The sequence below is a fragment of the Hydractinia symbiolongicarpus genome, chromosome 6 (assembly GCF_029227915.1).
Source record: "Hydractinia symbiolongicarpus strain clone_291-10 chromosome 6, HSymV2.1, whole genome shotgun sequence".
NCBI classification, from domain to species: Eukaryota; Metazoa; Cnidaria; class Hydrozoa; order Anthoathecata; family Hydractiniidae; genus Hydractinia; species Hydractinia symbiolongicarpus.
In genome coordinates, this window is record NC_079880.1 from 32,741,337 (window position 1) to 32,766,892 (window position 25,556).

General features: G+C 33.0%; 1 protein-coding gene across 2 annotated transcripts in view; it reads right to left on the reverse strand.

The window, feature by feature from the left end:
• Nucleotides 1-1,673: 1,673 nt before the first annotated feature.
• LOC130646915 (phosphatidylserine synthase-like) overlaps nt 1,674-25,556 on the reverse strand; it is a 54,999-nt gene continuing 31,116 nt past the window's right edge. The window contains exons 6-13 of one of the 2 annotated variants that reach the window (XM_057452577.1): nt 24,536-24,687; nt 23,754-23,813; nt 22,447-22,528; nt 21,929-22,041; nt 13,009-13,074; nt 4,595-4,745; nt 4,109-4,309; nt 1,674-1,822 (exon numbers count right to left, since the gene is read on the reverse strand). In XM_057452577.1, the coding sequence (XP_057308560.1) occupies nt 4,136-4,309; nt 4,595-4,745; nt 13,009-13,074; nt 21,929-22,041; nt 22,447-22,528; nt 23,754-23,813; nt 24,536-24,687 (798 nt within the window). In that variant the 3' untranslated portion in view covers nt 1,674-1,822; nt 4,109-4,135. Of the gene's footprint in view, nt 1,823-4,108; nt 4,310-4,594; nt 4,746-12,946; nt 13,075-21,928; nt 22,042-22,446; nt 22,529-23,753; nt 23,814-24,535; nt 24,688-25,556 lie in introns of those variants that run through there. The other variant, XR_008982788.1, reaches the window with a different exon arrangement.

Below are 25,556 nucleotides of genomic sequence, written 5' to 3' on the forward strand. Positions count from 1 at the left end.
AAATTTAATAACTCCTGTTAGGATTATCCTTAGAACTTGAAACGTGCAGCACAACTTTGTTTTATTAAGAAGAATCATTTTGCATAATTTGGACACGTGATTAATCCGATTTCCCGATTTTGTCGGATTTTACCTGAAAATCGGAAAAACCCGGATTTTCGGGCAATTTTTTTATGCGAGCCACGTAAAAACCGGGAAATGTGTTAAATAACTTTTATTTAGCTTTCAGAAAAATTTAAACAGAATGCAAAAGTTCCCCTCACCCTGGTCATAGTATGTTCGAAAAACCCCGGACCGAATAGGGTTAATCCTTGGGGTTTTTCTTTCCTTCAGGGTTAAACAGAACCACTGTATTAAAGGAACATTCTTGTTTCTAGGATCATTTTAAGTCAATTTAGATTCTGTTAGTTGACGATTTAACGTCTGATTCATGCTAATGTATGAAATGTATGAGTAAATGTGGATATAATCGCATTTGTAAGCTTTGCAATATACGTACTCTGCACAGAATGGTTGTTCTTGGTAAGAACAAAATATGAAAATAGATGACTTCTTTTAATTGCTGCTGTTAAGAAAGATGTAGAAGTGTAGAAGAGGACGTGAATATCTTTCAAATGACCGAGGCTCTGCATTAACATCAAAACGTTCACCTAAAAAGTCCTTGGGCCGAGTTTGGCCTACCAAAGGCAAGCCCTGGGGACGGGTTTGAAATACACACTAATTGAATTATAATTTGCGAGATAAAATTTTCTAATTTTCGTGAAGTAAGGTAGTCCAATTATTTCGCAAGAATAAAATTTTGTAAATTTTGCAAAAGAAAAATATGATGGCTTTCCTCAATACATAAAGTGAGTCGCGCAATTTAGCAGTTACAGAGGTGTTTAATATCCCACAATAACTTGTCATGTGGTAAAAAAGTTACAATAAAACCAGTACTTCTTGATGCGGTCAAAAAGTTATATGTTATTATGTACATCATACGAGTATGAGATACTTCAAAATCACAAAACGTAACTGCGGTTCAAAGTGCTCCACACTTTATTCGGTAAGCAGGACTGTCCAGAAAGTCCTAATAAAATTTCCTGAATATTTATGAAATTTTCATAAGAAAAAAACCCTGACAGGTCAAAAAGTCAAAAAAACAAAAATCTCTTTTCTATTAACATTACAATTCTTATCTCAATACACATCAAATTTTAGTCAGAATTTGCAATTGCATGCGTCACCACTGACACACTATAGCTAAAAAACAACTAGCGTTTTTTCTTAATTTCGCTGCTTTTTTAATTTTTTTTTAACAAAATTAACTGCCCGTTTAAATTTTTTGCGTAAAGATTTTTCAAGCTATTATTCTTTCACCGATCCTCTTGTTACTTCATATGAAAGGGGCGGTCAATACAAAAAGACATTTGGTTGGATGACAGAAAATACACTTTTGTTATTTTTGTGAAAATATACATCCATATATTAAAACATGAAGCCATAATAAATAAAAGGTAAGTTATGTGTTAAAAAATAGGGTTAAGAAATGCTTCCAAAAAAGTTTATGAGAAACGTTCGTTAAAAACAACATATACGATTATATAAAAGTTACAATATTAAAATTGTCCCCTGCTGGTATGAAATATCACAACTATCTTTCTGTAATTGCGTATTTTGTGATGAAATCAGTGAATAAAATGGAATAAAAACGAAGATGAAATGTTTAAGAAATTAAATTTTATTTTTTAAAAGTTATACGTGTGTCAGTCACATCATGTATATAAGCTCTTCCTGACGTCGACCAAAATGTTGGAACTCGTTCAAATTCAATGCTATCAATCTACAAAAAAGAAAAACTTCATTCATTCGAATTCACAAATGAAGTCATCATTCATGCTTGCTACACAAGATTAGACACTTCCGAAAACTGTTCATTAAAAACCAATTCTACAGCACAGTAAAAACAGAGTGAAACAAAGACAAGTATTACTTGTGGTTAATAAGATTATGGTTAAGGTGACAGTATACCTTTATTGTATCAAAAAATCGATTTTTTTATTATTAGCCATTTATACTAAAAAAACGACGATGTTCCCAATGGTGAAACTATTTATTTATTTTTCGAAGGGGAATATTGAAGAGTTAAGAGTGAATGTTTTACACTTATCATCCTCTTGAGTATAACTTTTAAAAATAAATTATATTTCCTTTCCGAAAAGATCTTACATCTGAAAAAAACAACAACACAAGTCACAGAAAAATGTTAAATGACATAGAAAGTTCTATTTCTATGTCTTTGCGAATAATAAAATTTAAAGGGACAAGGGATTCTGAATATTCATCGCGTCGGAAGTGTGAAAGTATCACCATCATTATGAGTATGCTTGAAAGGTGTGATATTTTAAAAAATCTTTAAAACACTTTTTCGTAGTGTTTTTTTTCGTATACCATTTATTACATTTCAAATATCTTTTACAAAACTACAGAAGATCTACAAGGGAGAGTGCTGCTGTGCTGTAGCCAACGTGTTTATCTAAAAACGATTTTTTTTGTTTTCAAAAAATAAACGATTCCCTAGATAATACATCTTAAAGAAAAAGTAAAATAAATCAAAAACTGGGACATTGTGGAAAGTAATTGAAAAATCGTTTTTACATACATCTATCATTATCCTATAGAACATCGAATGAGATTTGGAAACGAAGTAGTTTTGTAAATAAAGTCACTTTGAAGGCAGGGTGTGTTTCAAAAATGTCTCTGTACTTTTCACGAGTTAAAAAGTTTCAATTTTTTTTATACTATTTGATAGGTGGTTAAAAATGCTTTTTGGCTATGTATGAATGAATAAACTTTGATTAACTATCGCTGAAAAAATCGCGATTTAAAAAACCATAACAACAGGATCTGAAAAATCGAAGGATCAGTCCAAAGTACAAAATATCGGCCATCTCCAATTTCAGCAGGGGGTTTATAAATTCCTCTAATGTTAACGTTTAAAGGTACACGTTTCATTACACATCAAAAAATGAAGAACTTCGTTACATCATTATATTCATATGATTACTAATAACAAAAAGTATATTCAGAAGTCAAAGAATGTGATGACAGGGAAGTGGTCAAACTACAGGATAAAAGAAAAAAGCCGCCAATCATATACGAGACGGCATCAGAATTATAAACCAAGGGAAAAAACTTATATCGTATCGTATTCATTAACCAAATCATCAGAAAATGAAGAAACCGTAGCATAAAAAAACAAAACTGATCTTATATATTTTACGAAATTACACAAAATACCTTTGATGCTTATTTGAAGAATATAGGTTTGCTAAGGATATACAACGTTTGTGGTATTTGCCTTCACCTGTATATTAGCTGATTGAAGTTTTAATAAGACATAAAAAAATCCAAAATGGACAAAAGTTTTCGTCGGACAAAAGTGACGAAAATTTCTTGAGGTGCCGAAAATTTTATCCCACAAAAATTTTGTCCCATAAGGTATATATACATATGCATTTCTTAAAAATGCTTATTAAACTAATTTTGAGACATGGATATTTATTTCTTAAACATGCATATAAAATCAATTTTGCTACAAATAATGATAGTTTGTATACGTTTAAAGGTAGGCTTAAGAAGTACTTGCTTTAGCAGTGGTTCGATTTTTTTTCTTACATTTTCTCTTAGCCGGACATGTAGTCTTTTTGCCATTCTCTTTTTCCGGCCCCCTTTCCTTTACCTTTTACGATAGTGTTCCTTTAACCGTTTTCTCTTTTCACACTATGAGCTACTTTCGTTACTTTTTTTTTAAGAAATAGTATATTTTGTTTTAACTATATTGTGAATATATTGGTAAGTAACTTTAACATATATTTTTTAGATTTTATTATGCAGGACTCCCTTGAGACAGTATTAACATATTTGTTTTTAATTGACGGATTATCCTGTAAAAATATTCGTTAATAATAATAATAATAATAATAATAATAATAATAATAATAATAATAATAATAATAATAATAATAATAATAATAATAATAATAATAATAATAATAATAATAGTCGATGACAACGATATTCCAGTTCGTGTTTACGACAATCACAAAGCAAAATTATTTAAACTTACCCAACGGCATACAAAAGTTTGATGATTTTAGCGTTTTGCTTTGGCTGCTCTGTGGAGCGGTTTTCTTTTTCTCAGCTTTTCAAAATTCTCTTCTGCATCTCCATCATAATCTTGACTCATCGTGTCTTCTTTAAAACGAAGATTGTAAGTATTCGTCGATTGTTTTTTTAATTCCACAGGATAGTCCTTTTTAGCTGACTTCTAAAAACAAAATGCCCTGATGGGAAATCCAGAAGATGGAAGCGGCAGTGAAAACTTTTCCATCATCATATTTTCACATTTTAATAGCAAAAAAAAAAAAAAAAAAATACCGAACGAAATAAAAGTATATTCTGCTAAATTAATTTCTTTTTATACAAGTAATAATAATTTGCAAAATCGTAGGCGCTAAAGATATTTTAACAAATGAAAGGACTGGAATTTAGTGGCTATACTTTTTTATGAAAATAGAAATCTGATACAATTTCAACCAGGAGGTGGACTAACCTTTTCACGCCATATAACAAGATAATAAATCAATAAAAAACACAGGAACATTTGAAAGACAATCCAGATAGCCACTTTTGTAAATTCGGTCATGGAAAACAATTCCTTGGCATGGCGCACAGATAAAATAGCTTCGAAGAAGGTGATACAACTAAAACCAAGTGAAAGAAAGTAATTAAAAAAACAAAGCAATGAAATTATTATCCTAAATATCGAGTAAACGAAGAAATGTGAGGTGTCTGCAGTAATAACAAAAACCTTCAAAAATAATAAGCCAATTTCTGTAATAGTGATGCCCCACTTAGGGCATCTTCTGATAGTACATTCTTTTTAAATTTTATTTTGAGATAAGTGGTAATACCACCCAAGCCAAAAAACATTTTAAGGTTAAACTTAATAATAGCAGAGTTATGGCCAATTTAATAAAAATAAAAATTGGGTATCAAATGAAAATTTGTGGATCACTTTTGCTACGCAAAGTATACCAACAGAATTATTAAGAATCTCAAATCTTGATAGAAAAAATTATATAAAATCAGCGTAAGGAAATATGACTTATATTTTTGCACAAAAGGTAGGGTAATTTTTTGTCTAGAAGAACAAATAAGTTTGGACCAAGAGGCTAATCTAGTAAAAAAGCCAATATGTACAGTTCGTATCCCCCCCCTTTCGTCTTTTTTCCAGACTATAACTTAAACACGTAGACAGGAATTTAGACACGTGTACTTTACAGACCTAAAATATGCCTCATGTCTTTGTATTTTAAATAATTATGGTACAAGTAATTTCTCAATTACTTTGCAATTTTATCTTAATATTTTAATTGTATCTTAATAGAAAATATTAGTAATTAAAACTGTTTTTAGCTTTTAAATTATTTATTTATTAATTTGAGTTGGATTGAAAAGCTCCTGTACCTTTTTCTGAAGGAAGATTAGGTAATTTGAACAATTATAATGCGTCAAGTAGTGTTTTATTTGATAGTTTTTAAGTATCAATTTTACCTGGTATTATCTGTGGTATGCTTTTCTCCAGATTATGTGAAGATTAAAACAAGGTGAGGTTTAACACACAAGGTAGCTAGCTATGTTTTGTAAGCTGCACGATCCATTATTTAGTTTCAAATTTTTTTCTGGAATAAACATGGATTAGCTATATTATTACCTAACTGATAGCCAGCTACAGGAAAACCAGTAGCTAGCTAGTAGGGCGAACACCACAAATACCTGGTGGTAGGGTCAGCCGACCGACCCTTTTTTTTTACAATTTTTGACTTATTGAGTGAGTAACCTGTTACAGTAATTAAAAAAATATCCACTTTTGCTATTAAATGGCTATCAATGCATTTCGCTTTCCAAATAAGTCGTGCTTATTTAAAAATTAGTTTTTTAGTTTTGGCTCGTCGATCTACTGACCAACCCTACATTTGGTGCCCAAATGACTCTAACACCAGATATTTGTGATTTAATTGTTACGAGTTTGTAAACTCGCCGAAAATGCCACATATATTTACGAGGGCAAAATTTGGGCATCTAGTCATTTTTGAACTTGCCTTAATTATTCCCGAAATGAGAAACCGTTGACTTGACAACAAAAAGAAGTAATTTATATTTTACGTGGTTAGCCTTCCAAATTTCGATGGAAACACCCTATCAATTTTTTCCAGGATGGACAACAAAAGCAGTTCTAAAGTATTAAAGTCTACATTTGAGCTACAGAAACCTTCTAAATTTCTGTTTAATAGGCAACAACCGTTAAGTAGGATTGCACCCACAACCTCTTGGAAATGAATCAAGCACTCTAGCAGCTACAAAGTTTGTTCAAGTGCAATAAGTTCAATTTGCTTTGTGTGTTTTGTCTTTGGGCGTTTGTCTCCCTAGGCCTCTTGAATTATCCCAAATTGGGCATGTTCTCACCCCATCGGGTACATGCATCAAATCTTGCTAAAAATATTCTTATGTATTCGAAATTTAGAAAAACTTACCAAATTATAAGGGGCAAAGTTCCTGGTCCAAATTTTAAGATTGTGCTATGATGCTATGGGAAAGTCTAAAAATGTAAGAAATTACCAAAATTTCCGGTCTTAACCCTATTCGGTCCGGGGATTTTCGAACATACTATGACCGGGGGGGCGGATTCCGCCCCCCCTCAATAACTTTTCATAGGATTGTTCAAATTGAATCAAACTTGGCACACTTATAGTACGTCATAAAAGGAACAAAATGGCGGCAATAAATTTTTGCTTGCGTCAGCACATTTTCTGTGACGTCATCAGAACCTTGAAAATTGTTAAAAATGCCACTATCTGCTTAAAATATAATTACTTTTGTTCTAGAGCGCATTTTTACATTCTGTTTGAAGTTTCTAAAAGCTAAATAAAATGTTTTTAACATATCTTCCGGTTTTTACATGGATCGAATAAAAAGTTGCCAAAAATTGACCGAAAATCCGTTTTTTCCCGATTTTCGGGTAAAATCCGACAAAATCGGGAAATCGGATTAGTCACGTGTCAAAATTATCCAAAATGATTCTTCTTGACGAAACAAAGTTGTGTTGCAAGTTTCAAGTTCTAAGGATAATCCTAACAGGAGTTATTATATTTTCCCCATTATAAGGATTTCATAGAGATTTTTGGGGGTAGTTTCGAGTAATGGCCAATATCAAAGCCTCTATATGGTATGGGACCTAAAAATTTAGCATGCAGGTGTCTATAAATAAATGTTGAAACTCAGTAAGTATCATAGCCATATAAGAAAGCAATCAGGAGTTATTAAAAAAAAACCGTCAGGGGGGGCGGAATCCGCCCCCCCCCCCCCCTGGACCGAATAGGGTTAAAGCATGGTCATGGTCATGATACTGGAGTAAGAGGAAACCTTAAAAACTTAGCCATATGAACTTTCTTTTGTAAGATAGAGAAGAAACCAAAAATGTCTCGTGCCATACTAACTGCGACTAGCTACCTTTTGATTTAGTCCTCAAATCTTATGAATGATCCCAGCTTCTGTTGCAAATGTTTTTAATTTTAGTCTCTTGATGCTTCCTTCAAATCGCTTCATTTTTTTTCTGCAAGGAAAACCAACTTTCCTGAACTCTTCGTAGACAGTTGGATGTGTTTCTTTTACTCTCAGCAAGTTATTGTGATACCTTACGAGCCATCATGCGTAATTTCGATGGTTAAAAACAAAGAAAATATCTCCAATTTTAGATAAACAATGCATATATAGTCCAAAATTACCGACTCGAATGCTTCTATTAAACACGTAATAATGATGAAACGTGTTGATATAAATGATCCAGTATTGTGCTGTTTTTCCATAAGCACCTTTCTTGGTCTTTTCAAGGTATTGTTCGTACCCTTTAAGACAGTATCAAACTCTGTTGAAGGTGTATATTGACTATTTAATTTATTTTGCTACATAACATTCAATTCTAATTGAATATTACTGGTAACCTCTTCAATATTTGACAGCCGTGCCATTACGACTTGAAATGTAGTATCTTTAAGGCTACACTGAGTAGTTGATGAAGGCGTTTACATCTCTTGGAATTCTTCCCAGTTCGAGACCTTTAGCCAAAATGTTGCTCTACGTTAAGATATGTAGATTCTTCTATAAAATTTATAATTACATGAAAAAATGCTATTTCAATACGAAAAGCTCCAATGGCAATGAACACATTACAGAATCTGAGTGATTCTTCCACCTGAATCTTTTGCCATTGGAAGATTGATTCGTAAGTTTCAGCAATGCTGTCTTTATTTGCTTCTGCAGCTACGCGTTGCGCTTTCTTCGTTGTTTCAAGAACCACTGAATTTGATGTGGGAGATTGTTTAAGTTGACGAATATACCAAATCTTTTGAACATTTTCATCATTGCAAATATGTAATGAAGCATTCCAACCAACCCACATTAGTATGTTGTTAGTGTCATTTACAAGTAGATAAACCATCCAAAGAACATCTTTAAACCAAGATTGTTTGTACGAGTTACACGATCTTCTTTCATTGTTTCTTACTAGAAATGTAGCTTTGTTTATCTTTGGTTTCTTCCTGTAAGGCTCAATTTCTAAATCAACAACTTCAAAAGTTCTTCTTCTCTTTTTCTTGATGGAAGGCATTATGTTTTCTTTGTATTTGATAAGGAATTCCTACAGTATCATGCAATGTGCTTTTTTCAATGTGCTCAAATTTCCACAAACCTGTTGAAGTTGTCAAATGCTACACACACCAGTACCAATTTAGGATCGTCTTTCATTCGACAAGGCATAGTATTTTCATCTTTGTTTACTTCAAACGTGAGTTTGGTCTCCAGCTCTTCGATTGTATGATACCTCGCACAATGCCCTAGACGATTTAATATTTCAATTATTTTTCTACTTCCTAAAATACTTTTCATAGCAACGCCTAGTGTAAGATGTTTGTAGGTTTTCGCCGTCAAAAAGTAACAGCGAAGACACTATCTCGGCTGATAGACTTAATTCTTCGTAATATTGAAGGTGAATTTGATCGTTGAATATCTGGTCCTCCAATAACATAGGATAGAAATTTTTAATAGACTTCTGGAACATCAATCTCTACTTTTTTTAATGTCCTGTACTAATAAATGTGCTGGTAATTGTCTTTTTTCAGCATTAAAAACAGCCTCCCGTAATTCAAAAGCTAATGACTTAAGTTTAGTGTCAGCGCTTTTTTGGGGGGATTGCTATTTCTTTACTACTTCTTCAATACCAATTGAAGCACTGAAAATAATATTTTTCTTTTCTTTCAAGGCTTTTGCTATTTTGATTTTTTTTACTAAAATTTAACAGTTTATCCTCTAACTTTTGTGTTGTTGATTCTAAATCGTAACCCTTTTCTTTGCCAATTTCATGAAGTAAAGCCTGGTAATAGCTATTGCGTGTGTAACAAAAAAAAATTCATTATTTACATCTTATCATATCTTATTATATTATCATCTTTTTCAAAGAACCAAAAAAAAAAAAACATTCTTCAAGAATTTTGAAATAAGACTGTTTCAACTGTTTATCTATTGGACTTCGATTAAACTTCAAAAAGTTGGGAGCATTTAAAGGGTTCTTCAAGTAGAGTGTTCTTATAAATAAAATGTGCAGTCAAAAAAAAGAGGTTTAAATCATTAGCATTAATCTGTTTACAAGGTTGCTGTAAATTAATTTCCATATAAGCTTTATTTTTTTCCATTTTTTTTTTATAATATGCCACATTTCTGTTTATGCTATCTCTTCAAATTATCTCTCTTCTTTCACTTTCTCACATGCTATTCTACTAAATCACAATATCTAGTTATAAGCTATTAAAATTCAAAACATGTTTTGTATAAAATATGCTGAATAAAAACACTTAACCTGTTCTGTAGCATCTTCTCCTAATAAACTTGGAATTTTTTTTTCATAAAGTGTGCATGATTGAGAATATTTTCTCATTTTTGTGGGGGTCTAACTAAGACTTAGTACCACAATATGTGGTAAGTTCTTCTTCGTTCAAGTCCTTTTATACAAGTAGAACTTACCTACAAGTTTTGGTGAATGTACTTTATGAGGTATTTTTAAGGCCTTTTTGAATTCTTTGTAGGGGGTCTTACCTACACTTTGACCCAAGTATTTTAGTATGTTATTTTGTATTTGAAATCTGAATTTTGATAATTTATCTTGGGTAGTTTTTGTGCCTTATACCTGGTGAGGTAACATTTACACAGTTTCTATGGGATTTAGAGTGTAAAACTTGTTGGGAAGGTCTGACCATGCTTTAAGACTGGAAATTTTGATAAGTTCTTACATTTTAAAACTTCCCCATAGCATCATTGCACAATCTTACATTTTGGACCTTATGGGGTACTTTGTGGGCCTTTTTAGGCCTCTTTGAGGGGGATCTGACCTACATTCTGCCCCTTATATTTTGGGAAGTTTTTATAAATTTTGAATACTTAGTTTATAAGAATATTTTTACCATGATTTGATGCATGTATCCAATGGGATGAAAACACGCTCAATTTGGGACAATTCCAGAGACCCGGGGAGACAAACGCCCCAAACACAATGCACCTTACAAACATTTTTTTGCATTTCTGGTTATTCACTCTTGATACATCAGGTCAAACCTTCCGTAACTTATGGGTTGAACGATTAAGTCACGAGCTCTTGGACTATGCGCAGCAAAAAATACTTATATATCCCTTCAATTACTCTGTATTATACATTTTGTAATTAGTCTTTATCAACTAATTACTTTGGTTACTAAATAATAATAATCACATAAAATATAAATCACTACTGATCAATTATTATTAATTACATGATTTCCAAACAGTTGTATTTAGCTACTTGCAGCTCTAATGCTGTGTATATGTGTTCATGTAACTAGTTGCGTGTATAGGCAACCTAGGCTAAAGGTGATTAATATGATACACACTCAGCTTTTATCTATTAAATACTGTCTGCCAAATTCTTAGGTCGCATACCTCCCAAATCCTGAAAAATTGGCTTCCACTGAAAACTACTATTTAAATTTCTATAAAATCTTTATAATTAGTAAATCCTTAGAATCAAAGCAAGCAGGCGAAAAAGATCTGTAATATTTTATAAAACTTTATGCACCGATTATTTGATATTACTTGGTACACATGCAACAACATAAATGACAACATGACTGTATACATGTTTATGGTAAAATACATAGTGACAGAAGTATCAGCTATGTCTATGTTCAGGAAAATGATAGATATTTTTTAGTTTGGAAATTTAGCTTTAAATATCATCCCTCAAAGGCACTGGATTTTAATGTATTTAGAGACTTCAATATAGGACAATGTTTTCTTTTTCTTTCTAGATCGCATCCAATGGAGTAAGTGATGTAATCTTTCAATATGTGTGATAAAAGAAAAAAGTGAAACCTCACATGACGTTGTTGTCTCTGTCAAAATTTGAAACTGTTTAAAATCTTGATAAAGTTAAAAAATTGTTTTCGTTTGAAAAACATTCATCTCTGTAGATTGTTTGTTTTTGTTTTAATTATTTCTTGCCAGTTTTCGAAATGCATTGCAGCAGATACCGTGGCTTCAAAAAATCAATTTTCATAACTAGTGCCGGTAATTTACGTACAAGCCGGTCCGTTGGTCTTCTGTTTCTTGAAACGAAATTTCATGGGGTCTTCTCCAAAGTCGTTAACACAAAAGTCTATTATTATCTGAGTTCCGTGTATTATCTTCCGGTTGGAAGAGGGTACTTTACGACGCACATTCCCTTAATCGTGAAATTTTCGCACACTCTCTACGGTTTTTCCAACTTTTTAGAATAAAGGTTTTAATTTTATAAAAGTATAATTTTGCATGGATTATTGGCACTCAAAAGCTTCGTCAATCTTGGATTTACGTCGACCAACAGTGACAATATTGTGATTATTAGCAATCTTTATTTTCTTAATTCTGTAAAAAGAGATGCTAAATTTTAACTCTCATTAATCCATTTTTTTTTAGTTTTGAAGGATCTAATTTTCTCGCGCCCTTGAAAAGAAATATTCCCACACATTAAATTTTCAGCGCATCCAAAGCTGCAAAAATTTAGTAGTACGAATTGTTCCACAGAGAGTTCATTTTAGAACATCGTTCCCAGCGTTGTTCTACGCCTATGATATCCAGTTGTAATATATTTCCACATATCAGTTTGTCTATAGGTTATGTGCCTTGATAGTCACATAGATTTCAAGGATTTTTTACTTTACGCTATTGCATGTATATACTTACGTATTTCAAGATGAATAACCATGTAATTTATGGATATGCTTGAAATAAATCAGTTATTATTATTATTATTATTATAGATTGCTGAATTTCTTTAAGTATTTGGTCTGTACTATTGAATTTAAAGGAAAAAATTACGTGACCAAAATGGCGCCGCAATCTATGGGATGCTCAAAATAAATAAAAAATTTTGGTGAGATTAGAGCCTTACAACTAAAAATGAAGTACTACTATCTTAGGAATAATGAAAAACTAAATAAATCCAGGTACAATACACTCCAAAGAACAGGAAAAAGAAAAAAATGTTCAAATATTGCTTGTGGCGCCACAATGGCCACATGAACTTTTCCTTTGGATTCAATTATACAGATCACATAGTAACAACAATTAAAAAGAAATTTGTATGACATATATTATCACCTATAGGCTAACAAAAATTGCAGGAAACAATTTACATCTGACCCCTAATTTTGAATAATACTAAATTGGCCGTAAATTGTTATTATCAAAATTTGAACCTTAAAATTTTTTTGTCTCAGATGATATTAAATATCTCAAAAGAAAAGGAAAAAAATTACTATCAGCACTTGCTCCATCTTACAGAAATTGGCTCTTAAATCTCGGTTTGGCACACTATCCAGGACAAACTTGATAACAGCTTACACAAACATCCAACATTGGGTACCAATTCTTTTACATCTAGTGTCTGTTACATATAAGTAAAACTGCCTAAAAAGTGATTAGAAATAAAATAAAAATTATTTGCATAAAAATAGATAAGTAAAGAGCACATTTCCTCCAAGGTGACGTGGTCGAAATTTAAGATTCTTCTAAAAGCCATAGTCTTAAACCCTAAGTGATCAACTATTTACTTTGAGCTTCACTTTTGGGGGTGAAATTTCGCAACAAAGGTCTGGAAAAGTGAGCGCTCAGCCTGGCGTTCTTTGTTTACTTTTATGGATTTAAGTACACAGTCAAAATTGTCATTTGAAGAAATTCCATCATTTAAACGGTAATAGTTATATAGTCATGACTTAGGCAGCGTTTACATGAAGGTTTCACTTCGCCCAAAGTCAAAATTCAATACTTCTATACGCTATGAAAACACTGCTACTGTTTACATGAACAAGGCAAAGTGAGTTTCACTTTGGCCTGATTTTTACTTCTGCTTGAAAGACAGAAGTGAAATTTCACTTCGCTCGATAATTCATCGTGTAAACAGACCGTAGTGAAAAAAAGTCAATGCGCATGTTCAAATAAATATTGAGTATACACAAGAAGGGACTCATAGTTAAAGCAAAATGCAGCGCCAGCATGAAAAAGCTGACACGGAATATCAATGTTTCTTTAATTAGAAGAACCAGTTTAGTTTAAGATGCAAAGTGCTCTAGCCCAGCTGGGGCAAGTGGCTACTGTAATCATGTAATGGCTCTTTTATTTGAATTGGCTAATTATTCTCTCAAGCAACTGTCCACTGTTCCTGAAGAGCCAGCATGTACACTATGAATGCGAATTCAACAGATCTTCTATACAAAGAAATTGATCTCACATCTACAATTATACTGGTTTGGAAAGCGAAGATTCATTTTTCAAAACAATCGAACTGACAAAAGATAAAGCAATCATTTTTTTTTATTTATTTATTAACTGTCTTTCAGGCACTTCCATATTTTACAATGGCTATTCGTCCTATTAAAATAATAATAATATTTAAATAAAGAAATAAGTTATTCTATAAAAAAAAGACACTGTAAAACTGTAGACAAGATTAGCAGAGTTCAAAGTGGCGAAGGATTGAAAGACATCGATATATAGATTCTGACGGAGAATTAAGACCAGAACATATGAAAATGAAAATTATACACCAAAATATATAATAAAAAAAATATACATATATTAAATATATTTATTAATCGACGGGCTTAAGAAATAAAAACAATCGAGCAAATGAACAAAAATTGAGACTAAGTGGAGCAGAAGGAATAAATCAAAGCATAAAGTATTGCTCGTGGATTGGTCTCAATCGGTCAGTAGATGTTAAGTTAGGATATTGAGAAATTGTCGTTTTTTTTTAAAAAAAAAAAAAAAAAAAAAACTAGGTATGTTGCATAATAAAAATCGCAAGACCATGGTCTAATAAATATTTTTTCAAAAAAGTACGAAATTTTTTGTGATCAGGTTCTTCCCTGATAGCTTTGGGAAGATCATTTAGAAGGCGACTTGCCTTACCAAGAAACGATTTCTCCGACACATTGATTTCATACTTAGAAATAACTTCGTCAACATTACGAGTTCCACGTCCAGCAATTCTCAACTTGAAACCTTTCAAATACGATGGAAACTCATCCTGGTGAATCGATTTGTGGGCAAGTTTTAAAATTTCAAAGTGTATTTGTTGCTGGATTGGTAGCCAACCAAGTTGTATTACATCCTCGAGCGTGGAATATCTCAGCGTTACAAAAGACGCAATTCTGCACAATAGTTTATCAAGTTTTTTCAGCTGGAATAGTGGCAGGTTCCAAAACAATGAACAGCAATAGTGAATTTTCGAAATTAGAAGGGCTTCTGCCAGTTGCTTCCGCAAACGAAATGTTGCTGTGCGACGAAGATAGCGAAGAACGTATAGTTTCGCATAAACTGATTGAGAGAGTTTATTGATATGGGTTTCCCAGGTTAGATTTTGATCGAACTGGATGCCAAGAAGTCTGTAAACGGTAACGCGTTCGATCAGTTGGTCCGAGTGGTGGATATGGAATGTTGAATGGTTGGGGTTCATGAGGTCGTGAAGTTTTGCCATTGTCGGTGTTGACAAAAGCATGATTTTCGTTTTTCTGTTATTGAACGCAAGATTATTTGTGGTCGACCATTGCTTCAGCTGGTCTAATCGTTGAGTCAAGTTGTTGATTGTAGGTTGTATGTTTATAGTCTTACAATGTTCATAGATACTTGTATCGTCTGCATATTGGTTTGTGGTCCCACCATCGACGTTATCTTGTAGGTCGACCGTATAAAGGTTAAATAGTACAGGACCAAGAATTGAACCTTGAGGTACCCCAAATAACACTGTTCCGTAGTCAGATTGTTTGTCGTCTATCTGAACGAATTGGCGGCGGTCACTGAGGTACGATATCATCAGCATAGCAGCATTGTTGGAAAAGCCTATCCTTCGTAATTTAATCAACAGGGTTTTGTAATCTACAGTGTCAAATGCTTTTGAATAGTCCAGAAATGCTGCTAGCGTGACCTCGCCTTTGTTCATCGCGCCAACGATGTCGTCTCGAATCTTCATTAAGAGTGTTTCGGTCGAGTGACGCTTGCGGAAACCGGACATCGTTTGGTGGTATATATGGTTCTGTTCGATATAATCAACGATCTGTCTTGCCATTAAACGTTCGAAAAGCTTTGATAAGATCGGTAAAACAGTGACAGGTCTGAATTGGTCTGGAGTAATGGACTGTTCTGTTTTTGGAATTGGTGTTACTTTGCCGATTTTCCACAGCTGATGAAAGGTGTTTTCAGCTATCCCTGAGTTGATGATGTGAGTAAGTGGGGATGCGATGTGGTCAGCAATGGGTTTGATGAGTGCTACAGGGAGGTTGTCGTAGCCAGCGGAACAGTCGCTTCGAAGATTTTTAATTTCTCTGAGCACTTGATCGTATGTGACAGGACGAAATTGGAATTCTTGGTCAGCTTCAGTAACGAGGTCTTGAAGAAGGAGTTGAATTTCTTCTTTAGATGTTGGTTGCGATCCAAGGATTCTGGGTGCCGTAGATATGTAATGTGCGTTTAGTTCGGAGGGTTGGATGTTTATAACGTTTTTATTTGGATGGAGAAATCGGTGGATTAGTTTCCAAACCTCTTTAGGCTTTTTCGATGAAAGAAGTCTGCGGTAGAAAGTCTTTTTGGTGTATTTTATCTATACATATATCTATATGTATATCTATATATATCTATATGTATATCTATATATATCTATATGTATATCTATATATATCTATATGTATATCTATATATATATCTATATATATATCTATATATATCTATATATATCTATATATATCTATATATATCTATATATATCTATATATATCTATATATATCTATATATATATCTATATATATCTATATATATATCTATATATATATATATATCTATATATATATATATATATATATCTATATATATATATATATCTATATATATATATATCTATATATATATATATATATATATATCTATATATATATATATATATATATATATATATATATATATATATATATATATATATATATATATATATATATATATATATATATATATCTATATATCTATATATATCTATATATATCTATATATATCTATATATATATATATATATATATATATATATCTATATATATATATCTATATATATATATATATATATATATATATATATATATATATATATATATATATATATATTTATATATTATATCAAAAATGAGAAGTTAACAGTATCACCAAGTGAATGCCAGGACTGGTTCAAACTCGGGGAGAACAGATAACTTAAGTGTAGCACACAAAATTAAAATCAGGGAAAAAAACTTTGAAACATTGGTCTCTGCATTTTTAAAAAAAGAAAAGGTTACTTCAAAATCAACCAAAGATGCTATACAGCATGGTATACAACATGAACCTTTGGATAGGGATAATTATTTTGATTGTTTAAAGAAATGTATCTATGCCAGAAACAGGCATTGTCATTCAGTCATCACTTCTCTGGCTGCAAGTGGAGATGGTGTTATTTGTGATAACGATTACAGCAGCGAGCCTGGATTAATCGAAATTAATTGCCTCTGACAATGACACACCAAAGAATATTTTTGAGAATAAAACAATTTTATGTACAGAAGGATGAAAATGGAACTATAAATCTGCAAAAAAATTACCCCATCGGATATTATACACAAATTCACTATAGAGGTTTGAAGTTGGTTGATCAAGTAATGAAAGTTATTGAAAGAGTGATTGATAAGTTACTTAGAGAAAGGATTGATATAGATAAGATGCAATTTGGTTTTGTTCCAGGGCGTGGCACTACAGATGCAACATTTCTACTCAGACAGCTTCAGGGAAAGTATTTAGGAAAGAGAAAGAATCTCTATTTTGCCTTTGTAGATTTAGAGAAAGCTTTTGATAGAGTGGCACGTAAAGTTATTTGGTGGGCTATGAGAAAATTAGGTGTGGATGAGTGGCTAGTTACAATGGTACAGTCTATGTACAGCAATGCTAGAAGTCGTGTCAGGATTAACGATTCACTTAGTGATGAATTTAGTGTAAATGTTGGTGTACATCAGGGTTCTGTACTTAGTCCTTTGTTGTTTGTTCTAGTCTTAGAAGCGCTGTTGATGGAGTTCAGAACAGGTTGTACATGGGAGTTATTGTATGCAGATGATTTGGTTCTCATAGCAGAGTCGATGGAAGAATTAGTTGAAAAGTGTGAGAAGTGGAAGAAAGGACTAGAAGAGAAAGGGCTAAGGGTGAACACAGCAAAGTCTAAAGTCATGATTAGTAGCATTGCAGCCAAGTGTGACCTTGTAGTTGAAAAGTGGCCTTGTGGAGTTTGCAGGAAAAGGGGTTGGTAGTACCTCAATTTTTTGTCAGATTTGCAAGCATTGGGTACATAAGAAGTGCAGTAGTATTGGTGGAAGGTTAAGAGCTGACATTCAGTTTGTATGTGAGCGTTGCAAAGGTGAGATTATAGAGAATGAAATATTTCTAGCTTCAATGATGTACAACAGTGGCTCGTTAGAGATAGTTGAGAACTTCTGTTACTTGGTGATATGTTGGGCAGTGAAGGGGGTGTTGGAAGAAGTGTTACTTGCAGGATAGGTTCTGCTTGGAAAAAGTTCAGAGAGTTACTTCCTTTGTTGACTAGCAGAGTCCTGTCAATTGAGGTAAAAGGTAGGTTGTATGAGGCCTGTGTAAGAATTGTTATGTTGTACGGTAGTGAGACATGGGCAGTGAAGCAGGAAGATCTTGACCGTTTAGAAAGGAATGATATGAGAATGGTTAGGTGGATGTGTAATGCCAGTCTGAGAGACAGAAAGAGTTCAGATGAGCTAAGAAGCAGGCTAAGTCTCCGTAGAATTAAAGATGTTATCCAGATAAGAAGATTGAATTGGCTGGGGCACTTGGAAAGAATGGAGGAGGATAATTGGGTAAGAAAGTGTAGAGACTTGATAGTTCCTGGGGCAAAGCCCAGAGGCAGACCGAGAAAGACTTGGCAGGAGGTTATAAGGACAGACTTGATACAGAGGAAGTTGAGTTTAGATCTAACACAGTCTAATCAGATTGGAAGAGGGTCATTAATATACCCCGTCCAACCCATGCTAGCGTGGAAAACGATGAATGATGATTCAACTTGCCATGGGCTTATCACACTTACAATATTGTGACTTCGTAGTATTCCAATTCAAAGGTCTTATCATTGTGCGAACACAATTTGATGAATCCTACTTTGTGGACCTCATATCGAAATTGAACAACTTTTAGAAGGAACACATGTTGGCACAGATATTAAAAAAAAAAAAAAAAAAATCAAAAACAGTAGCTGAATGATGTTGATCATATAACTCAATGGATATATAAATATTGTCGCAGTACATACATCTGCAGTATTTGTTAATGTATTATGTTTTATATTTTTTTTTTTGCACAAGAGGTGGTAGGAAGTTACACAATAAACACGATACTGTCCATAATTGGTTGATTGAGTCATGTAAGGCTAATGGCACTTCATTTAGAAAAACTTTAAATTTTTTCACACGTCTAATGGCACGCTCAACATGTATAAGAACCGAAGCAATAGATTGGCTTTCCTTTACCTCAGCCTTCGTAAGTTGATTCTGCCACCAAGCAAAAATGGAATGTTCAATTTAACATTCAACCGTCTAAGTTCTTCTAAGGTAAATCCTCTATCAGCCATTACTGAGTCATCACTTCCCCAAAGTGCAGGATTCAATATACCACACCTCATGATTATTTCATTATCAGAAATCGAACCATCATAAAGTTGACTTATGAATGTTATTGCACCAGGGGGTGCAATACCAATGAGTGCTTTGACTTATCAAAGAAGAAGGCCTTCGACAAAAAATTCTATGCAATCCAAAATACATCTTGTATCACGATAAGTAGCCTTGAAACTTTCTGGCATTGTATCAAGAATTTGTTCTTTAGAATGCTATATTGGTATGGAACCCAAAGTGAAATACAAATAATTTATCCATGATATGTGGTGAGAGATTGTTGAATTTGGTATGTCCATTAACCAACTAACATGTGACAAAATAAATCCATTCTTGAGCCATGTCATAAACATGAATAGCTATTCTTTCAGGATTCCAATTATGATGTCAGAAATGCTTTGCACATGTTATATTTGTACCAGTTCAGTGTTTGCCGAGTGCGGTCCCATGGTGGCAGGATGAGGGAAACTTTCCAGCATATTTAAACACTGTAATGGTGTGACATATTTGTATGATTTTATAGTTTATTTTCCAGTTTTCTTCTTACCAGCAATGGATTTATAGAAAAAAGTTCCTGTACCTGCAATCAGCACACACATATTGCTCAGCGATCACGGTGTCTGGACATTTTATATTTGTTTTTAGTTCTTATCGCGTATGCTCACTTTTCTACGGTGGACGAGTTACGAATAACTTCTTTCCCAGCTCCTATGTTTCAACGAAAAATATAATAATAAGAGAAGCAGCAATAAATTGTGAGGAACTAAATTTTGAGGAAAGTGAACCAAATCAAATAATTGCCTTTTTATTATAGAAAACTTTCAACTTAAAATTTTTTTTATAAAAGTTCACTATCATCATCTTTTTTACTTTCCAGCTCCGACAAAGTGACAGCAGCAATGTCCATCACTGTGTTATTGCTTGCTCCGTCTGTAATATTTCTTCTCTTAGAGGAATATTTACGGCGTTTTGCACCATTTAATCTTGGAACTTTTTCTGCATACCAAATTTGAATACAACAATCTGGATTGAAGTTGTTATATTAACACTTTCCTCGCCAACTCGCAGTTGTTTTTCGAGCCGTTCCTGCGCTAATCTATTCCGCGAATCCATTTTGATTCTGTTCATGCGGCTAAAAACTCGTTCTAACTTAGCGTTTGTAAATGGTCTAAGTGCCGTATCTTTCACGAAAAACAACCTAAGTTTGTTACAAACTCAATGCACCATTCTCACGCACAGACTCTGGGTAAGAGGAAAAGGGGCGCAACAAGTGCATTTAAAAATAGTAACCTTGTTGTTCTTATGTCTTCCCGTACAGCAGGTTGATCATATAATAAAAGCTCATCTTCAGGTTGATCATATATACTGCATCGCACTCATATTTAATATTATTAACACATAAGCGTTCAAGTGGTGGCTTACGTTTGGATTTTGGCTCTTCTACGGTTCTGAATATGAATGTAATAGCACCTTTTACTAAAGATTTGCGACCTTTTCCACCAGCTGATACTTTGATATCTGTTATTTTGAAGTGGAATTCGCAAACCACAGTTTTTTTGGTAATTTTAAATGTATCACCAACTCCCTTTCGTCTGACACAGCTCTTTCCCATTGACGTGCTACGGAATCATCCGATGAAAATGCGAAAAAACCAATCCATGACTTCTTTTTGGACTGATTGTATGTTGCACTCCCACATCCAGAGCAAAAATACCTGAACCACCAACAGTTACCCTTTCAGGTCTTTGTCTTGACGTTTCTGGATAAGCTTCGTTACATTCAGTTTTACATGCACTCTCACTTAAATTCGCCTTCTTTATTTACTTTCTAAGCCAAGGGATGCCTCGTTTCGATGTGAAAAAGATTACTTAAAGTTTTTATTCGGGAAGTGTCTATTTGACCCAAAAATTAAGCAACTTCTTAGCAACTCCTCAGGCTGGAGGAAAAAATGTAACAGACAATTTAATGAGAAACAGAGGAAATAGACAAGCAAACGAAATTTAAAACAAAACAGCAATTGTTCAAAAATCATCTGTAATATTGTCCTGCACTTCCAGAGTCATCTTCCGCTTGAAGGGAGATAATAAACAATCAAAAAGAAAAAAAAATCCTGCAGTGTTGTCTGGGGACATTCTCAGAAATAATTTGTATGCATAGTTATGATCAAATGAAAGTACCTATTGGTCCCTACGGCTATGTAGCTTAAACATCAAAATAAATATATTTAAAATTTAGAAGTGAAAGAAATTGAAAAAGATACAACTAAACTATAAAAATTCGTAAAAATAAAACTGATTAACTGCGCAAAATCAATCTATGTGGTTGCGTATTCTGCTCGTTGACGCTTTCAGTCAAAACTAAACGTCGAAATGGGCTTAGCCATTTGAAAAGTATGAGGTTTTTGATTACTTGGCAGAAGTAAAGTCCCTTGGGAGAGTGCAGAAATAAGAACGCTTGCCGGTTAGAAAATTCGAATTGGAACATGAATATTAATGGGCGCTGACAGTACCGTGGTTATTATAATATAGATTTTTTTTTGGAAATGATGAAATGCTGGTTACCTTACCTGAGGGTAGGCATAACAACTAAACTGATTAGAACAACACGTCCAACATTGAGATAATGACCAGTGGGAAGAACAAACACATGCTTCAAGAAGAACGTGTTCAACTCTGAAATCTAAACAACAAATTGTCTTTACTCTAATTAGCGCCCTGGAACTCATTAAATTTCTAAACTGTAAAAGGCACTTATTTGAGGCCGGAGATAGAAACTCACTATTTAGCATGAAGTTAATCAGCAAGACGATTTTTCAGACTGAAATATGTATAAGATTAAAATAAACAGAAGAGTTTCATAAAAAGATTGGCTTGGATATCAAACAAAATATTTAGCAAAACATTATACTACGTTTTTTTCAAGCTCATTACTACTCTTCTAACAAACGATGTGTTTCTAGCATTTCTTGCTGTGACGTTGCAGTGCAAAATTTTTTGCAGTTATTATCACAAACCGGTGTTAGAGATTAAATATGGTAGACATTGCGATTTATGGGCACGTTTGCAACTTGTACAAAATACACACCTGCCAGATGATACATAGCAAACATAGTGACGTATATCTCATCTTTATGCATTTCGGGTCGAACCATCGTACTTCTGTCCAGCTAAACAGTTTATACTTTACTTTAGTTTACATAAGAAATCATGATGCTATATGGAATGACCTGACAGATTTCTCACATAATACATATCTACATACTCAGCTATTTTGTATGGATCTTATGCATAATTTATTTATTTGAAAGGCTTTTTTTAAAGAATGTTCACAGTCATTCGTCACTGTCGTTTGAATGCAGTTCACACCAGCGCGAAAAATTAAACTGTACATAACAAGATATTTATTTTTATTTCGTTACTTTACACATTTCAGCATATTTCAGCACTTTTTTTATTTACTATACTCGATAATTATACTCAATAATAAGATATTCAATGTTTATATTAAATATTGCACAAAAAAAGTTAAACTTTTCTTTCTCCTTAACTTTGTTTTCATTATGAAATTCTAAACCTTGTCTTGCAATTGTATTTCGAAATCTGATGGGCTGATAAATGCTGGCGAATAAGAGAAAATTACGTAGTATGGTAAATTAAATATTGCGCATGTGCAGATTTATTTTCAGAATGTTTGTCCAGAGATATAATTGTCTGATTTTTTTAATGTCTGAACTTTTTAATTGCCCTAAAAATCCAAAATTTGCTTAATGGTGTTTTTTTTTTTAAATAATGTGTGTACCAACCTTATTGTGGTAAAACTAGTTCATGCTCAATGAATTATTAATAATTTGAGAAATTTCCAGCAGCTGATAATCAAGGGATTTGATAAAGCTGGAATATTGAAAGCAATTGATCACAAGCTCGAACAGATCCATTTTTAGATTCAGACTAAGCACCTTTTACCCTTTTTGTTATTTTAGAGTTATGATGGAGATAGACTCCTGATAAATATTTGTGTTTTCTTATTATTCCATCATAAAATTAAATTTGTTGAAGCATTAAATTTGGCCGAAATTATTCAGATCGTGTTCGAAAAGTTAATGTAATGGTATAATTATATGCATTATTAGCAGCTTTTCTAGGTATATTCAGTTTATTGTATGAAGCTAATTAAACAGTGCTGAGATGCCGATCCTGTAAACACTGGCACTAATGATTCACTGAAATAGTTATCTAAATGGCACATATTAGCAGATGTAAAGTTAATCAAGTTTCATCTGTGTTTTATCCCTGCTCAACTGAATTGGTCAATCAGAGAGTACAAAGATGGACTGATTAAAATTTCGTACCTTAACGAATTAACAACAAACTTAATAAGAACTGCTTACATACCTCACAGGCGTAAACTGTAACACAGCTCTTCTAATTTTCTTGGAAGCTCCCTGAATATCTCTAAAACCCGACAATCAACTTAATCAATCATTTGTGGTGTACAAAACAGAAAATTATTTGTGGATAAAACAACTCTTATGGTAGTTCTTAATGTTGCAGGATAATTAAGCAATACCTGATAACTCCACTACTGCTACCTTAATGCAATAATAACCGATTCCCCCCGGCTGTACCGCAAAATATCGCCTGAGGTCTAAGTGCCCACTGAGCTTGGGAGGTCACTGCAATGACTACGGGCAATATTTTAGGTAAAGCACAGGGTAATCAGGTATTACTTTATTTGTTAACTGTCTTAGTTAAATAAAAAAGAAAATTTTTGTTTAGTGCTTTTATACTGTAATAATACAATTTACTACTTTCATTAACACTCAGGGTAAAAAAATGTTTTATCAGTTAATGTATTGTAGAAATTAGATATAAAATTATTTTCAGTTCTTTTTCAAATTTGTTTTCTCGTGCTTGTTTATATTTTAAGCTACCATTTTTCTTGACGACGAGAAATACTGCTCCATATAGCCCCGTTGTCAAGAGCATTTAGCCAATCAGAATACCTGAAAACTTGTATTGCCTGCTTACAAAATCCAGACGGGTAACAATCATTATTACATCCCTTGTTTATAAAGTTTTTATTTTTCTTATTGAATTTAATAAACATTAGTAGGTTCTACTTCTGTTTAGCTTGCATTTTTTCTTACAGGTCAAGAAAAAAGAGAACAACCTACTTTATACTTTCCCAACGATATTCCCTCATTTCCAATTTTTTACAGAGGTACAAACCGAAATGAATACCCAAACCATTGCATATAACAACATCAAGTATAATCGAATCCCACCAACATTCTTTAAAATTTTCCAAAAGATGTGAGAAAGCAATCTAAAAATTGGAACAGAATTTTCATATAGTTTATATAGTTTGGGGATTAAAGTACGTTTACTTGAATACAAACCACGCCCCTCCCATATGGTTGCTCAACGACTCATATTTGCGATTATATGATAACATATATAATACATGATGACATAAATGATACATGAATAACATAATGATGCTTAAATTATATATATGATGTATGAGTTATATTTAATTATATGATAAATATACAGGCTCAAACAAGCTCATACAAATTAACAGTTTTCAAGCATCTATGTTATGCTCATTACAAGCTCGTGAGCTTGTATTAAAACGCAAATGTGTCCTACAAGAATGGAAATTTTTGCCTCTCTGAGCACCGACACGGGAGTAGTCGTGTGTTCGAATCTCATCTTGGTAACTATTTTTACTTTTTTTTTCTTTTTACTATCTCGCCCGCGAGGACGTGTTTACAGACTGACCTAACGAAAATTGAAATTTCGAGAAATTTTCTATCAATATTATTGCCTATCCGAATAGCAAAATATGTCGTGTCTAACTTCAGCTTTTTATACACTTTTTTGGCGAGGTTGTTTGCGTATATCATACGTCTTGTTGTGATATATATCCATGCAGTGATTGCTTACCAAACATTGCCAATGAAAAAATGTTATATGTCAAAAAATTAGCAAGCAAATCTGGTCTGTGTTTTACAGGCATTCCAGCTAAAGTCTATTGCTTCAGAACACACACATACACCACGATTCTTGTATTTTGGAACCTTATTTTCGCGGGCATTGGCCAAGGTTCCATCTGTACCCTTATTTGTTAGTTTTGAAAACCAATTGTGAGTATTATGCATGAAGCTGTACAGGATAACTGTATTTTCCCCC